The sequence below is a fragment of the Choloepus didactylus genome, chromosome 17 (assembly GCF_015220235.1).
Source record: "Choloepus didactylus isolate mChoDid1 chromosome 17, mChoDid1.pri, whole genome shotgun sequence".
Classification (NCBI taxonomy): Eukaryota; Metazoa; Chordata; class Mammalia; order Pilosa; family Megalonychidae; genus Choloepus; species Choloepus didactylus.
In genome coordinates this window covers 20,332,273-20,349,317 of record NC_051323.1, presented here as the reverse complement: position 1 = coordinate 20,349,317, position 17,045 = coordinate 20,332,273, and the positions used below count along the sequence as shown (strand labels likewise).

Genomic DNA, 17,045 nt, shown 5'->3' with positions numbered 1-17,045 from the left:
TGGCCATGCATAGGGTGCTCAGACCACACTTCCAGAATGGGAGAAGATGCTGAGAACCCCGTCCTGCCTCTCCCCAGTGTGCCTTTTCAGGTGCCCTTGGTCTGGCTCCAGCTCACACTTACCCTTAATAAACCAGAACTCCAAGGTGGGGCATTGGTTTAAAGGGAGCCACTGCCAGTTTCAAAAACTCTGTGACAGGCATTCAGTTCATTCGCTAGAACCAGCGTGTGTCAGTACTAGAAGGCCCCTGGGGAATCTCCTAGCCCGTGCCTTCTTAGAGAGGAGGAACGCCAGCCCCAGAATAGGTTTTTCTGATCCCTTGTCCTTGGCCCTTCTGCTGAAACTGGATGAGCCAAGCACGCAGCCCTAGGAGGGTGTTGGGGGAGGAGTGGCACCCCCTTCAGGGAGCTTGCTGACTCCCTGGGCGACAGGACACACATGCGCTTAGACAGGGCACAGCTGGAGGAGTGTCCTAGAGTCCGAGCTGAGAGGGCTGCAGACACGCTGGGGGCAGGTGGAATTAAAGGTGGGGGACCAGTGTTTGATGACACATCTGCCCACCCTGTCCTACGGATATGGGTTAAAACTCCAGGGAGAAAGGCAGCGGTGCCTTGTCACAAACGTTCCTTTTTCTCCTCTAATTTCCCATGTTTAGCATAGTGTCTTGTGAACAGTGAGCACTTAGCAAATATTTGTTGATTTTCAGGGTCTCTGCCTTGTTTGGAGGAGATAGAGTTCTGATTTCTGATGCTTCGTTTTTTGCTGGGGTGGGCAGAGAGCAGGGTAACGCTTATGTCTGAGTTTTCCTGTTTCTACTGCACCTTGTTCATGGGGAACACAGTGTTGACGTTTTCCCCAAAGGGTTACTCTACATGCCCTTCGATTTTAGCCTCAGCATGTCCCTGGGATGCAGTGATTACACCCACTTCACAGAGAGGAAAAAGGAGGTCCCCTGGGCTAAACACGATCACCCAATGAATGGGGGCAGATCCAGGGCTAGAGCCGCTGTGCAGTGTCAAAACCTTTTCCTCTCTTCTGTGCAGTCTTTGCCCCTGGAGAGGCAGGAGGTTCCAGCTTCTCTGCTCCCCTAAACTCACCCAGCAGGAGAGTTTTGAAGTACATGCTGGTCCAGGGGCCTTGCTAGGTGTCCGATTCGGAAGGATCTAGCTCAGCAGGTTCTGTTTCTTAAGGATACTCTTTCTTTCTACCCTGTCAGGAGGAGGAGTTCATCGATTGGTGGAGCAAATTCTTTGCCTCGATAGGAGAGAGGGAAAAGTGTGGCTCCTACCTGGAGAAGGATTTTGACACTCTAAAGGTGAGACCTCTTTCTGTGGTGGCTCCACTCAGCCTCCCTGTCTTGGAGACCAGCTGTGGGTGGTGGGAGAAGCAACAGAAAGAGGAAAAATATCGATATATCTCTGCAAAATTTCTCCTCCTTTGGTGCCTAAGGGCTAATGGATCCTGATGAGCTAGTTGGGGTAACAAGGGTCACCCACTGTTTCAGAGCAAGAAGTCAATGTGGGTTGGGGAACTGAGAAAGTGTAGGATACTTCAGTATAGAATACTGAAAAAAGGTGAAATGATGCCTGGCATTTCAACCCCCCCCCCCCAAAAAAAAAAGCAAGGGGAAAGATAGGTGATGGTGGGCAGCCTGTGACAGATTTTCAAAATATTAAAAATGATTTAAACTGTAAAACTTTGAAAGCTATTAAAGCTTGGAGATGGGAACTTGGAGACTCTTTATACTATTCTGTCTCTTGTAGTGTTATTCAAAATTTTCCATAATACAAATTTACATTAAAATGTAAAAGAATGTCAACTTGAGAGTATGCCTTCGATTTCCCCCTTCCCCTACAGTTGAGACAGAAATTGCCCAAAGGGAAAAATATGGTAAACCCTGGTTTTGTGAAGAAAACTAGGGATGAGCCTCCCAAATTCTAAAAATACATAAATGGACTACTTTTTAAAAAGATAATGAGAGCTGGCTCAAAAATTACTCCCTGAAGCAGTTGAATATCCTCCTGGGTAGAGTTCCAAGATAAAATTCAGGATGCCCAGTTAAATCTGAATTTCAGAAAAACAAGGAATAATTTTTTAGATAAGTATGTTTCAAATACTTCATGAGACATATTTATCTAAAAAAATTTTTCATTTGTTGAAATTCAAATTTAACTGGGTGTCCTATATTTTCCTTTGCTACACCTGGCCACCCTACTTCTGGGACATATTGAAGGCAGATTTTGGACCCCATGATTACCAACGAGGCTTGGAGAAGTGAAAAGGACAGGTGGACGTAGGCTTTTAGACATCTGGGAAGGGCCCAAGGGGGTCCCTTTAGGGGCTGATAAGTGAAATGGGAGGCTCGGTGGGGCAGTGGGTGGATTGGGCTTTCGGGTGATACTGCCGGCTGAGAGCCTGTGGTGGACACTCTGGAAGGTGATTTCACGAGCAACGAGAGTTGCCTCTGATACACTGGAGGCTTGCTGGTGAATTGTTCCTGGGGACCTGGATGCTCAGACGTGAGGTCACAGGCAGCAGTAGTGGCTCCTAAGGCCCCGGCCCCCTCAGGCAGCAAGTTCTTCATTGACTTGGTAGTTGGGTGTGTGAGGCTGGGCACTGAGGCAGAACAATTTGTGTGCCAGGAAGAGGGTCCGACACATTCGTCTGGCTTGTGGCCCTGTGGCCTTGCCATAAAATGAGAGAAACAAAGAAAGAAAGAGGATTCCTGCCAGGGTGGCCCTCAGATGCTGGATTCTGAGTTGGCACCAAGCCCCCCTGAGCGTGAACCCTCTGAGGAGGTCTCCGACAGCATCCGAGGGAGAATAGGCTGTTCCAAGACAATACGTTCAACCTGTTTCTAGGGGAACGACTAGATCTGGAAGGGACTCTAGTCCTTAAAGGATAAGTAAATAGAAGAAAACCCATCATGAACAACCTGGGTCTTTGAAAAATAGCCTGCAGCATTATGGAGAGAATGGAGCACACAAATGGTAGAGAAAAAACATATTTTGGAAAACACTAGCATGGGGGGGGGGTGTGGAAATCCCACAATAACTCCAAGTCTAAGTAGCAAAAAATAGAAAACAAAAGAGGCAACAGAAAGCGGAAGAAACAGAAAAAACTCCTGAACATTTATGTATAGAACTGTAAACTTTAGAAATACTTAAACCAAAGTTGGATAATAATATATAAACTACAATGTCACAGAAATAAAAGCAGAGAATGACAGAAATCAAACTCATGGTGTGGATTTTAATGCACCTTGCTTGACAGATCAAGCAGGCAATGCATAAATAAGGAAATAAAAGAACCGAATGACAAAGGTAAATGTTTTTAAAGCAAGTGTTGTAGCTTTAAAATAGAGAATAAAAATAGAGAAACCTGTTTTTTTTCTAGTGCTTAGAGGAAACTTACAAAATTTGATCATGTATTAGTTTGGTCATAAGTTGCCAAAAGCTGAAATCATACAAGTCAGATTAAACTTCAATAAAATGAGAAATTAATAATGAAAGTTTAAATAAAAAGACCAACCACTTGGAAATTTAAAAAGTATTTTATTGGGACTTCCAGTATGAACATGGCTGCATAAGGCAACATTTTTGACTCTTTTCTCCTGGAAATCACTCAAACCCACAAACTCCATTTTCAGTAAAAATTGGAGACAAATAAAACCCACAGACTCCAAAATATATGTAAGGGCTGCCCAAAGGCGACTGAGATTGGGTAGAAGCCACTCAGCAGTAAATGAAGAAAAGGCACATGAAGAAAGATGAATAGTGGTAGCAGATTTCAGAAAGCCCAAGCAAAAATATACTTCTTAATGGAAGAACTTTGGTAATTATTTAAGATATCTGACAGGTACAAGGGGATTTATTATCTGTTCCCTTTGCTTTTTTGTATGTTTGAAAATCTCCATCATAAATAGTTTAAAACTACAGTCCCAGAAATTGAGACTTCACCAGAACATATAAAAGTTATATCCCTTGTTTACAACAATGGATGTGAGAACTTCAGAGATTGAGCCAAGCTGGTGACAGAAGCCCTTCTTGGCCTGATTTTGTTCAGAGAAGCAGAGAAGGTGGAGCTACACAAGAATCACAAGATGAACCATATTTGCAGTAAACAGTGTGCCTCTGTGGCAGGAACAAAGGAAAATATCTGGTTCGGAAAATCCAACTCATTTAGTTACAGATAATTTAAAAAATGCCACAGCAATAATTCAAAGATACTATGAAAAAAGAAGAGAAAATATGCACCAAAACTTATCAACCGAAGAAGATACCAACTAGAAAAATTTTCCTTGGACCAGTTGAGATAAAATATTTTCCATCAAGTTTTAAGAAATGAGGCAGTCAGGATGCAAAGCAAAAATGCAAGAACTGGAGGGAAGGTGAGATAAGAGGAAATGAACTATGAGCAGGGAGGACTCAACAAAGGAGAAGGAAACATCAAGACATTAACAGAAAGAGGAAATCGGAAGGAGCACGGGAGAGAGTGTCACATTGGAAAACACAGTAAGTGGAATACAGGACAAACCTGATGAAAATAAGCAAAATGAAATGGAAATAGAGTTATAGGAGAAAATAGGAGATATAGAAGACAGGCAAAAGAGATCCAATACGTACGTAATCAGAATCTCTGAGGAAGACAGTCAAAACAGTGAAACAAAACAAATACTTAAGCATATAATAGTTAAATAAAACTTTCCTGAAATGAGTACTTGAATCTACATATTGAAAAAGTTCACTCTGTATCAGGAAAAATTGACCCGAATTGTTTAGCCCTGAGATGTGTTCCAGTATAGTTATTGGACTTTAGAGAAAAAGAAAGAATCCTTTGGGCAGTCATACCCCTTTCATCCCTCCCCCCACCAAAAACAAAACAAAACCCACAAAAATGAAGTCATTTAACATGGGAAATAAATCAGGATGACTTCGATTTCTTTACAACAACATTCAATGCCCAAAGTCAGCAAAGCACCACCTGTAAGATCAACAAGGAAAGAAAGGGTGACCCAAGGATTTTATGTTCAGTCAAGCTATTCTTTAAGCCTGAATGCTGTAGACAAGCAGTTCTGAATGTTCAAGAATTAGGGGAATATTATTCCTATGAGACCTTCTTGAGGGAACTATTGGGGGATGAACTTTGGCCAACTAGGAGATAACTAGGAAAACCACAACGAAAGGACTAGTTGTGATCACATTTTACCTTAGACTAAAATGTAAATAAATGGAAGAGTTTAGAAAAACAGGATGCAATATAAATGTCATATATACTGAAAATGTAGAAATGATAACATTGACAAAGATGGAGAAAGATAAGACGATGGGATACAGATTAAGGATGCTGATTGGCATATTATAGAATAAACAGCATTGACAGGTATTATTTAATATTGGCAAATCAAATAATAGACGTATAGGCAAATTTAATGGCACAAAGGTAAATGCTAAGGGAGATAATATTGACTGAAAGTTGGTGATGGGGGAATGGGACCAGGGTGGCAGAAGGAGATAAAATTTGACTATTTTATCATTGCTGTACTAGGGAACCAATAAGTACTGTCCCCAGAGATGTAAAGGACTAAGAACATTATCACTATATATCAAGTAAATGCTAGGACATAAACTCAAATTATCCTAGATATCAGAAGAACTATATGCACCTACACACAAAGATTAAAAAAAAAAGCAAACTATGAAGCTAGAAAATGTAGTATAAATATAGTATATGACTATATAAATATACAATGAATGAAAAAACCAAGATCAAGCATATTTGTTATATCAATACATGTCATATAAATCACTTATTGATGAGAAAAAGTTTGAGTCAAATCTCAAACTAAAATTTAACTCTAAAATAAAGAGATGTATAAAAGGTTGAAAATAAAAGATTGGGAAAGTGTGTGCCAGGCAAATGCAGCAAAAAGAAAGCAGAAGACATGATCTTAATAATAGGTAAGAGGGTATTCAGACAAAGAAGTGAACTTTTTAATGCTAAATGGTGTGATTCCAAGATATAACAGTTGTGAAAATATCAATGTGCAAAATAATACAGCATCAATGTTTATAAAACAGAATTTACAAGAGTTTGTAGAAATAGAAGCACATGGTAGGTATGGGGAGACTTAAATCTACTTTTCTGAGTTCATGCTAGATCAAGGGGACAAATATCTAAGAAAATATGGAAGTCCTGGCATAATTATTAATCTGGTTGATGTATATTGAGCCCCATGGCTTGAAAATAGAGAATCCATCTAGAGCACATTTACAAAAATTAACCACATGTCAGGTCATGAAGAGAACTTTAATAAATTTCAAAGGGTAGTGACACCACAGACACTGGTATTGCCGTGCCATGAGATTAGAAATCAGTCACAAGATCAAATCCCCCAAAAGCGTCTTCCTCCTGAAAAGTTAAAAAAAAACAACAAAAAACAACACAACCTCTCTTTGAGCAGTTCTTCAGTAAAAAAGTAAATGCAAATGGAAATTGCAGAATATCTAGGAAGCAGTGGTGAAACACTACGTATTAGAACTTAATGGTTAAGCTAAGGCAATGCTCAGAGGAAATTTATAGCCTTAACAACTTATGTTAATTAAAAGAACGAAAACTAATTAATCACCCAACTCTTGTTTCAAATAATAAAAATAAAACTGTAAATACAGAATGCCAAGAAAATGAAAACAAAAACATATATCAAAACACATGGGGCAACTCCAAGGCCAGGGAGTAGCAGAGGCAATTTCTTAGTAATAAATATTTTTCTTATCAGAAAGAGGGAGCAAAATAAACAAATAAGCTTCCACTCGAGAAGTTAGAAAAAAGAACAAAACAAACCTGAAGAAGGTAGGAAGAGGAAAATAATAAAAAATAAAAGCAGATATAAGGAAATAGAAGAGAGAAAAGAATAGAATTGACAAACCCAAGAGCTTATTTTTTTTGGTTGAAAAGAATCCACTAAATAGATAACTCTCTAGCTAATCTAACAAGAAAGGTAGGGAAAAACTGAGTGAAAATCCATAATGAAAAGAGAGACATTACAATGGAGATCATGGAGAGCTGGAACATTTTAGGAAAATTCTAAGTATGTCTTTATGCGGATAGATTTGAGAGTCTCCTTGAAATGAGCTAATTTGAAGGAAAACAGAAGTACCAGAACTGTCTCAAAAAGCACCAGAAGCCTGGACAGTTCAATAACCATGAAAGAAACAGAAACAGCCAGGGGATTATGGAAAGAATTTTCCATAGTTTCCAAAGAATAAATAATTCCTGTAATACATATACTGTTCCAGAGCAGGGAGAACATTAAAAGGTAGAAGACCTTGGTTTTTCTAAGAGCTAGAATTACCTTAAACCAAAGTCTGATAAAGCCCACACATAACATATAGATCTCATTTGTGGACTAAATATATGTGCAAAATTGTAAATAAATAATAGCAAATGAAATCTAACCACATATTAAACTAATAAGTCTTGATAGTGCATCTAGCTTTATTCCAGGAATGTAAAACAGGAAATCATTAACAGTGGTTATCATATCAATAGGTAAAATTAGCAAAGATTATTTCAGTAGATACTGACAAGCATTTGATAAAATTCAGTATCTTTTGATGATTTATGAAGCAAGTAATGTGCTGGAAATAGAAGGAGTTTCATTAATGCTTTAAGGAACATTTCTCAAATCAGCAGCCAGAGCCCAACTCCATCACTTCGAGAGTTCTCCGTACACCCTGAAATTGAAGGCTGGATTTCTCACGGAAGTTCATAAGTGTGTTTGTTTGGGGAGAGAGCCCATAGATTATTGATTAGAGATTATTGAAAAGGACTGTGATTCAATACAGGTTAAAACACTGAGTGAAACACTAGGCGCAGACAGAAAAATACTGTCCACTATCACACTTGCCATTATTGGTTAATATCGTTCTTTATGTTCTGACCATTTCAGTAAGTCATAAAAAGAAATAGGGCATACATTTTGGAAAGGAGGAAATAAAATCATCTTGGTATGCGGTTGACTTGCCTGACCACCTAAAAAAGCAAAAGAACCAACGAAAAATTAAATAGAATCGTTGAAAGAACTCAGTGAGATGGCAGCAGCTCTTTAGAAAATATGGTGGAATAAAAGTTCACATTAAGAATACCAAGAAAAATTTTAATTTAACTAGGAATAACTCAGCAAGAAATGTGTAGGCTCTGTATGAAGACACCTACGAACAGTGTCACTTGCATCATTAAATAGTTCTTGAAGAAGTAGAACTTAGGCTTGGGCCTAAACTAGAAATAATATTTAGCAAGATGTGAAAGGAACTTACCTGAAATAGCTCATCTGTCAATTTCAGGTATAACCAATTTGCATGTTTATTAACCTGCTTAATATCACTGTTTATTAGGTACATTTCATCATGTATAATAGAAAACTGCTGCTTCATTTAAGCCTAAGCAATTCCAAAACTGCTCTAACCGATAAAAATAATTGTTTGAAAGGAGACAAATAAAGAGATTGGGTCCCACAGACTTAAAGTGGTTCTCAGAGACATACTCAGCTCAATGTCCAGTCCCATTGCCATCCAGTCATCCTGGACAGTGAGGATTTTTGCTTGAAATGTTGACCCTTTGATTTTCTGGAGTTGTTTCAGTCTTCAAATAAAAAGGTAGCCAAGTTTGCATTTAATTGTTTGACTATGATCTTATTCCATGTATGATGACTCTTGGGTACCTGGAATGTTTGATTAACCAGAAAAACCTATTCCCTAATGGTGCTGAACAAATATCTTCCCCTCTTACTCCCTTCTCCTACTTTTTTCCTCATCTCTTTCTTGACCTCCATTACTTGCATCCTTTTCATCTCTGCCTCTCTTCCTCCCTGGCTTCCTCTCTCACCTCTCCACCTCTCCAACCCTGTCTTTCTCTTTGCCTTCATTAATTTTGGTCTTCTCCCTCCTTTTCTTCTTTCTTGTCCCTTCTCTCTCTTCTTGTTCTCTTCCTTCCCTCACACTGTTTCCTCCTCCCTTTCCTGTTTCCTCTTCCTTTGCTGTTTCTCCTTTTTTCTCTCTTTCCCTTGCCCTCCTTTCTCATCCCCATACGTGGCAGGTCTATGACACTCAACTGGAGAACGTGGAGGCCTTCGAGGGCCTGTCTGACTTTTGTAACACCTTCAAGCTCTACCGGGGCAAGACTCAGGAGGAGACGGAGGATCCGTCTGTCGTGGGAGAATTCAAGGTAAGTCCTTGAGGACATGTCCATAACCAAGGTGGGCTGTGTGGCGGCAGCAGGTGAAGGGGGACGGAGCAGGGGCCACTGGTGGTGATCGCAGTGATGACCACGGTGCTGGTGTTGGTCACCCTTGGGGTGGTGGAGGTGGTGATCCTGCTGGGACAGCACCTGACGGTGGCGATGGGATGACATTGGGCTTAGTGTTCTCTGTGGTACAAACTCTGATAGAGACGAGAGCAGTGGTCAAATGGTGATCGTGCTGGTGACAGCGATGGTAAAAAATGAACATGAACCCCTCCTTCTTTGCAGGGCCTCTTCAAAATTTATCCCCTCCCAGAAGACCCGGCCATCCCCATGCCTCCAAGACAGTTCCACCAGCTGGCTGCCCAGGGGCCTCAGGAGTGCCTGGTCCGCATCTATGTTGTCCGAGCTTTTGGCCTGCAGCCCAAGGACCCCAATGGGAAGGTAACATCCCTAGAGCCTTTGCCTCTCCTGGAATAGCAGGCTTGGGTACAAATGGGCTGCAGAATCTGGACACAATCTGTGCCCAAAGGGAGATTGCAGTAAGCTGGGGAAGCCAGAGGAACACATAAAACTGAGATGTACCTGGATGGGATTCTATCAAAGGCCAAGGCCTCTGGGAGACTGGAGAAGGCCACCATGGGTCCAGGACTTTGGAATGCTGGGGAAGGTTTCCTGGAAGGAATAGCACTCTTGAGGATGGACAGAAGTTTGCCAGGCTGGGGGAAGAAGAAAAAAGTATCTTAGGAGGGGTCAAAAGCATAGACAAAGGATTGGAAGAAGAATGTTTAATGTGCATTTAGGACAATAATGAGGCATAAGATAAATAGTGCTGAGGGGTTAGATTGGGACTGGCCTTTGTGGGGCTTTCCGTGGTGGTGGGGACAGGAGAGGAGGAGGTGTGGAGCGAGACCTGAAACCGTACTCTGCCGAGCGATGGCAGAGCCTGGGGCAAAAGGAAAGAGTAGTAATCCTGCTCTGGTCTTCATTTAAAATTCTGATGTTTTGTTCATCATGGATTGTTGGCATTAATTTTGATTTGCAAAACATTCCATCAACATATTATTTTTCTTTACTGAATTTTTTGGCACCTCCTTAACTATTGTGTCCAAAGCAAGTGGCTCAGCTGCCTCCCCCACCCTAGTCCTGGTTCTGGTGGAGGAGGGAAGTTTGAAGGAGAGAAGGAGTCTGGAGTTCTGGGAAGATGGGGAGACCCAATAAAGTTGGAAGGAGAGAGAAAGAGGAAAGAAGAGAGGCAAGTGTGGAGGACAGTTGGAGTTTGGAGGTTCGAGGCTGGGGCCCTTTCTCAGTCTCCTTAGAAGGACTCGGGCCTAGCGCATGTCTTTGGGGTTATGGGTAGAGGCCTGGCGTCCTACTCCTGGAGCTCGTGTTTTGAGGCCGAGAGTGGGGCCGCCCTGCCCTGCTGGCAGAAGGCAGCAGGCCTCAGCCCAGGCACCACCGATGTCTCCCAAGGTATGTTGTAGCCATAGAGTCTGTCTATACATGTCAAACCTTCTCCATGCCAGATTAAGTCTGGGCACCTCTCCAGGCCCAGCTAGCCCTGGAGGCTAGCTGAGGAGTTGCTGCTGCTTGCAAGAAACATCCAGGGGTAGAGACTGGCCTGTGCAGGGATGGGTTGACAAATCTGGCTGTCTCTTTCCCTTTCCATATGCTTAAGCTAAGATCACGGATAGGACTCCAGCCTGGCCTAGTCAGATATTTAATACAAACTCTCATGTTTCTGAAAATATGGGTGCAGCCCCCACCTGCCTTCTCCTAACTGGGAGGACTCAGGCGCCCCATCCCAACCGCTGGAGCCAGGGCTGGGAGCCCATGTCGGAAGCCAGGGGTGGGGCGTGGGGAGGTGTGGCCTGGTGTGTTTCGGGGTCCTGACCCGGCAGAACACCATGGATGTCACAGCTTCCGATGATCGTCCACCTAGCCACTTCAGGAAGTGAAAGGAACCAAGAAGCATCAAAGGTGTGCTAGAAAAGTGATTTCACTTAAGTGGAATTTGTTTCCTCCTCCAGTGCGATCCCTACATCAAGATCTCCTTAGGGAAGAAATCAGTGAGTGACCAGGAAAACTACATCCCAAACACCCTGGAGCCTGTGTTTGGAAAGTAAGTTGGGGGCAGCTTGGGTCTTGGGGTGGCCAGACTGGATAGTCCACAGTCCAGGGTGGGAAATGTGGCTGCCGCTGGGAAGTCCCCATCTCCTGGAGCCAAGTGGTGGCCCCTAAGTCGTGCGTGCCCATGGAGACATGGCCTCAGCTAGCTCTTCTTTAGGTGCAAAGGCCTTGAGTCCTGGCAGCGGCTCCTAGTTAAGCACATAAACAATTACCTCCAAGATCCGAACTCTCAGTGGAAACCCAGAGCTTGCATTTGCTAATTATGCTTTTTGTTTAGATGAACGCTTAATTTGGAATAATTTCAGATGTGCAGAAAAGTTCTGAAGTTAGCACTGAGAGTTCTGTGGACCCCGTCACCCAGTCTCCGTGCTGTCAACATCTTCCGTAACCGTGGCACCCTTGTCAAAACGAAGACATTGATGTTGGTGCACTGCTATTAACCAAACTCCAGTTTTCCCACTGGTGCCCTTTTGCTGCCCAGGATATCACCTTGTATTTAGTCATCATTCTCTCTCTTTTTTAAAAGTTCGTTTTTATTGAGATATATTCACATACCATACAATCATCAAAGTGTACAATCAACTGTTCACAGTACCATCTCATAGTTGTACATTCAACCCCCCAATCTATTTTTTGAACATTTTCCTTGTACCAGAAAAAGTAAAAATAAGAATAAAAAATAAAAAAGAACACCCATATCATCCCCCCCTCCCACCCTATTTTTCATTGAGTTTTTGGTCTCCATTTTTCTACTCATCCATCCATACACTGGATAAAGGGAATGTGATCCACAAGGTTTTCTCAATCACACTGTCACCCATTGTAATCTACATTGTTATACAATTGTCTTCAGGAGTCCAGACTACGGGGTTGGAGTTTGATAGTTTCAGGTGTTTACTTCTAGCTATTCCAGTACATTAAAACTTAAGAGGTGTTATCTATATAGTGCATAAGAACGTCCACCAGAGTGACCTCTCAACTCCATTTGAAATCTCTCAGCCACTGAAGCTTTATTTTCATTTCTCTTCCCCCTTGTGGTCAAGAAGATGTTCTCAATCCCACCATGCAGGGTCCAGATTCATCCCCGGGAGTCATGTCCTCCGTTGCCAGGGAGATTTACACCCCTGGGAGTCAGGTCTCATGGAGGGGGCCATCATTGTCTTTTATTGTCCCACATTAGCAAGTAGCAGATACAGGGTGTAGGTCACGACAGCAAAATGATTCTGGGAATCTGAGAACAAGGAAAGAAGATCCTACACCCGTTATGTAAGAGGAGCCCTCAGGGTCCTGAATTGCTGTTTGGACGCGAGTTTATTTAGGCTGGAGAAAGAGTGTCGCAGAGGGAGGTTAGCGGCCACCTCTCCAGCAGCAGCTGTCGGAGAAGGCGTGTGCTATCCGATGGTGCAAAGAACACGTTTAATCCATACGCCCGTGTCTTTCGAGTTTGTTGTCACTCTTGCAGCAAGTGTGTGAGCTGCTGGGGAGATGCGGTTTTCAGAGCCACCACCATGGGGTGCGGGGGAGGAGGGCAGAGGGAAGAATTCTCTGGAAAGTTCCAGGGGCCAGGATGGGGCTACAGGCTAATGGTGAGGGGCGGCAGGCGGGGCCTGTCCCACAGTGGGGGGTCGGAGCCCGAGGCAGGGGTGGGGGTGGGGTCCCAGGGCAGGAGCATGTGCCTCCCCCACCCCATTTCGCCATCCCCCTGCAAGGCCCCGCTGAGCTGGCCCACCTCGTGTTGCCAGCCTCCCTGGGAGCACAGCAGAAACTCTTTCTGTAACCTGTTTGCTGAACAAGTACAACACATGGGGTGTGCTCGGAACACAACCTCTTTTTTCTCTGCTAGCATCCTGTACACGTCACCCTGTGGGTGATGCTCCCCAGTCCCTGGGGGGAAGCTGGCTGTCAACTTTCTGACTCACTTTTTTTTTCATTAAGATTTATTCACATACTGTGCAATCATCCAAAGTACGTACGTAATCCATTGATCACCTTACCCGCATATGGTTGTGCATTCATCACCCCGATCTATTTTTTTTAAACATTTTCCTTGTACCAGAAAAAGTGAAAGCAAGAATAAAAAACGAGTAAAAACAGAACTCCCAAATTGTCCCTCCCCCCCAATTCTTCCTTTATTTTTTTTTTGGTCCCCGTTTTTCTACTCATCCATCCATACACTGCACAAAGGGGAGTGCAGCCCATATGGCTTCCCCAGTCACATTGTCACCCCTCATAAGCTACTTTTTATACAATTGTCTTCAATATTCAAGGGTTCTGGGTTGTAGTTTGATAGTTTCAGGTATTTACTACTAGCTATTCCAGTTCATTAGAACCTAAAAAGGGTTATCTATATTGTGTGTAAGAATGTTCACCAGAGTAACCTCTCGGCTCCTTTTGGAATCTCTCTGCCACTGAAACTTATTTCATTTCATTTCACATCCCCCTTTTGGTTAAGAAGATGTTCTCCGTCCCACGATGTCTGGCTCACTTTTATGTGCAAACCCAGAGTCTCTGCTCAGTACCCAGCACCCAGTCGTGTGTAATAATTAAAACCCTCAGTGGATGTGGGGTCATCTTTCTCTCTCTCCAGCTGTGTCCCCTTTGTGTCTAGCTGCGAACCCATATGGACATGTGGGCCTCTGGGTGTGGTGGGAAGCAAGGAGGCCTTTGGCTTTCCCCCTTTCCCTGCTAAGTGTTTCTCCCCTTCTCAGATCTGACGAGCCGCTGAGGTTTCTGACTTCTCCAGGGCTAGGGGTCTGAAATTAGGGGAGAGGGCCCATCTCATGTGGTGATTGTCCCTGTCTTTGGGGGCTGGGGCCCCCTGAGTGGCAGATGTTTAAAGCCGATTCGTTTTCTTGTGGGTGCTTCCCAGAGGCTCTCTAGAGGCATGTCAGATGCTACATCCCTTTAGCTGGCTGCCCCCCGCCCCACCCAGCCCCTGCTTTGCAGATGGCCTGCTCCGTGGTCCCTCGCCGTGGGAGCCTCTTTGAGGTCCTCTTGGGCAGGACTTAGAGCAGCGCCAGCCTGGCCTCCGTGGGGACCCTCTGTCCTCCACTGGAAACAGGTGTGCTCCTTGCTGAGCAGTTGTTGGGAGCGCAGTGCCCTGCAGACGGAGCCCCCACTGTCCTCCTCTCTGCCACAAGCTGCTGCAGCTTCGCAAGTGTGAGTCAGCTACCAGGCCCGTGTCCCCTGCTTGCAGGGGACTCATTTCAAGGGGGGAAGGGGAAACATCCTCCTCGCTTGACCCCCATGGGGGCAGCAGTCTCCCTCTCAGAACACAGCAGATGCTCTCTTCAAAGAAATCTCTTCACAGATCCTCCCCATCCCGCTTGGGAGGTAGGTGTGAAGCCTGGAGTCCAGGAAGTGGGTCCTGGGCCAAAGACACTCCAGTCCCTCACTCTGGAATTTCACATCTCTTTCTCCTGGTGCCCTGGTTGAAATGTCAGTTGTGATGTTCTGTTCTAGTTCATTCATTCAGTCTGTGCTTCATCAAGCAGACACCTGTTCTGTTCCCAGAGTATTTGGGAAAACCTGACACATACACGTGTGCACACACACATACACACATGTGCACGTACATGCACACATACTCAGACCCGCCCAGTACCAGTAGATCACATGCCTAAGAGCTGTAGGAGCTGAGGAGGTGAGCTGGGGACGCCAGGGCCACTCCTGGATGGCTTTGAGCTCATGCTCTTACCCAGTGAGCCCCTTGGGTTTTGGCCCGTGTCTGGCAACAGTGAGGAGCCGGCAGGCATCCTGATGCCCAGGCCCCTCCTGCAGGATGTTCGAGCTGACCTGTACGCTGCCTCTGGAGAAAGACCTGAAGATCACCCTCTATGACTATGACCTCCTTTCCAAGGATGAAAAAATTGGGGAGACAGTCATCGACCTGGAGAACAGGCTGCTGTCCAAATTTGGGGCTCGCTGTGGACTCCCACAGACCTACTGTGTGTATGTACATGGGGCTGGTGTCTTCACTAACAAATCCACCTACTGTTAAATGAGCACTTACTATGTTCTGGCCCTGGGCCAAGCCCCTCATGGGCAATCTCTTGTTTAATCCAGTGGGGGTATTGTCCCACTCTGGAGATAAGGGACTGAGGCCTGGAGAAGTCATGGCTAGTAAGTGGGGGGCTGTCTGTCTGAACCTAAGGGCCTGGCTCTTCATCATGCCGTCACAATCCAGTTCTCCTTCACGTGCCACCAAAGGCCTGCAGAAGGCTGATCCCCCAGAGAGAGAGGGGGAGGTTGTGACACATGGACCCCAGCTGGGCCTGAAGGAAATTTCTCAGCAGTCTCCATGGGAAAGCCACTCCCCTCCCCACCCAAGTTGGCCCTTGCTTGGGGCTGAGTCTCCAAATCTGGGAATTGGGAACACCTAAGTCTCCATTCTGTGTGTATTTAAGCAACTCCTTTCTTACCTGGGCCTCAGTTTCCTCATTGGTGAAATGGGGATCCCCAGTCTTGATGAGCAGTCAGATGGGGTGCCACAGGAAAAGTGAAGGGCGGATGATGCTGGGTGTGAGAGCCCACAGGTCACGGCGCACCCCTCTGCCCGTGGCATCGTCCCAGGAGCGTTTCCTCTTTGTCTTGTGCTTGGACCTCAGCTCTGGACCGAACCAGTGGAGGGACCAGCTCCGCCCCTCCCAGCTCCTCCACCTCTTCTGCCAGCAGCACAGGGTCAAGGCCCCCGTGTACCGCACAGACCGGGTGCTCTTTCAGGATAAAGAATACACCATTGCAGAAATCGGTGAGCTGCCAGGCAAGCCCCCAAACCACAATGGGCTCTCCCCCCACTTCCTTCTCTCTCGTCAGGGCCTCTCCCGCCGAGACGGCACAAAGCGCCACCGGATAGAACCCCTGTCCACAGCTTGTGGGCTCAGATCCCTCCACTGTGTCCAGATCGGCTGAACTTGCACTTGGTGCTTGGGGGACCAGTACTTGAACTGGGATACCATTGTGAAAAATAGGGGCCAGGGTCCAGGGCTAGGGTGGGAGAGAGCAGGGTCAGGGTTCAGTCTGAGGCCAGGCTAGGGCCCATTTGAGGGTGAGACCATGGGTGTGTTTGGAACTAGAGTCAGGTCAGGGTCAGGTTCGGTCTGCTTCTGGCTTTGGGTGCTCAGGGCTTTGGTTGGAGTTTGAGGAGACAGCCCCCTTATGAGGAGCAGTTTTCTCTTTGACTCACTCTAACCTATCACCGTGACCCTGCTGTACCTTCTGAGGCCCCTGCCCACAGCCTCTATACCTAAAGCATCCGAAGGACAGGCGGGAGGCCTGCACCCTCCCCTGGCCCCTAGTTCTGCCTGATACTCGTGTCTTAGGATGGTGTCACATGCTCCCGGGGCTCCTGGGGTGTCTGCCATGCCCACAGGCCTGCACCTCGCCCCAGAGCTGCTCGGGCTCCCCGGAGGTGTTTACAGGCCCAGCCGGCCCCTCACCTCCAGGCTCTTTCAGGGATGTTTGATGTCGGAGCACGTGCTGAAGTTATACAGAGGAAATGACGGCTTTGCCTCTGCATCTCTAAAGCCACGTCCTCCTCTTCTCTGTTTCCCTGACTCTCTCGGTCGTGGCTAAGTCAGGCCATGCTCCCCCAAGGCCCTGCCACTCCCATTCTCCTTTCTTGCAGAACATGTGTCTGTTCCAGGCTTCTCTCCTTCCACCCTACGAGCGGCTTG

The 17,045-nt window shown here is 45.3% G+C and overlaps 1 protein-coding gene across 26 annotated transcripts in view; it reads left to right on the top strand.

Moving 5' to 3' along the window:
- DYSF (dysferlin) overlaps positions 1 to 17,045 on the top strand; it is a 227,828-nt gene that overhangs the window by 194,704 nt on the left and 16,079 nt on the right. For 25 of the 26 annotated variants that reach the window (XM_037807433.1, XM_037807457.1, XM_037807450.1 and 22 more), the window contains 6 exons: positions 1,217 to 1,315; positions 9,097 to 9,225; positions 9,529 to 9,684; positions 11,271 to 11,362; positions 15,151 to 15,321; positions 15,978 to 16,120. In XM_037807433.1, coding sequence (XP_037663361.1) covers positions 1,217 to 1,315; positions 9,097 to 9,225; positions 9,529 to 9,684; positions 11,271 to 11,362; positions 15,151 to 15,321; positions 15,978 to 16,120 — 790 coding nt within the window. Of the gene's footprint in view, positions 1 to 1,216; positions 1,316 to 9,096; positions 9,226 to 9,528; positions 9,685 to 11,270; positions 11,363 to 11,675; positions 11,878 to 15,150; positions 15,322 to 15,977; positions 16,121 to 17,045 lie in introns of those variants that run through there. The other variant, XM_037807458.1, reaches the window with a different exon arrangement.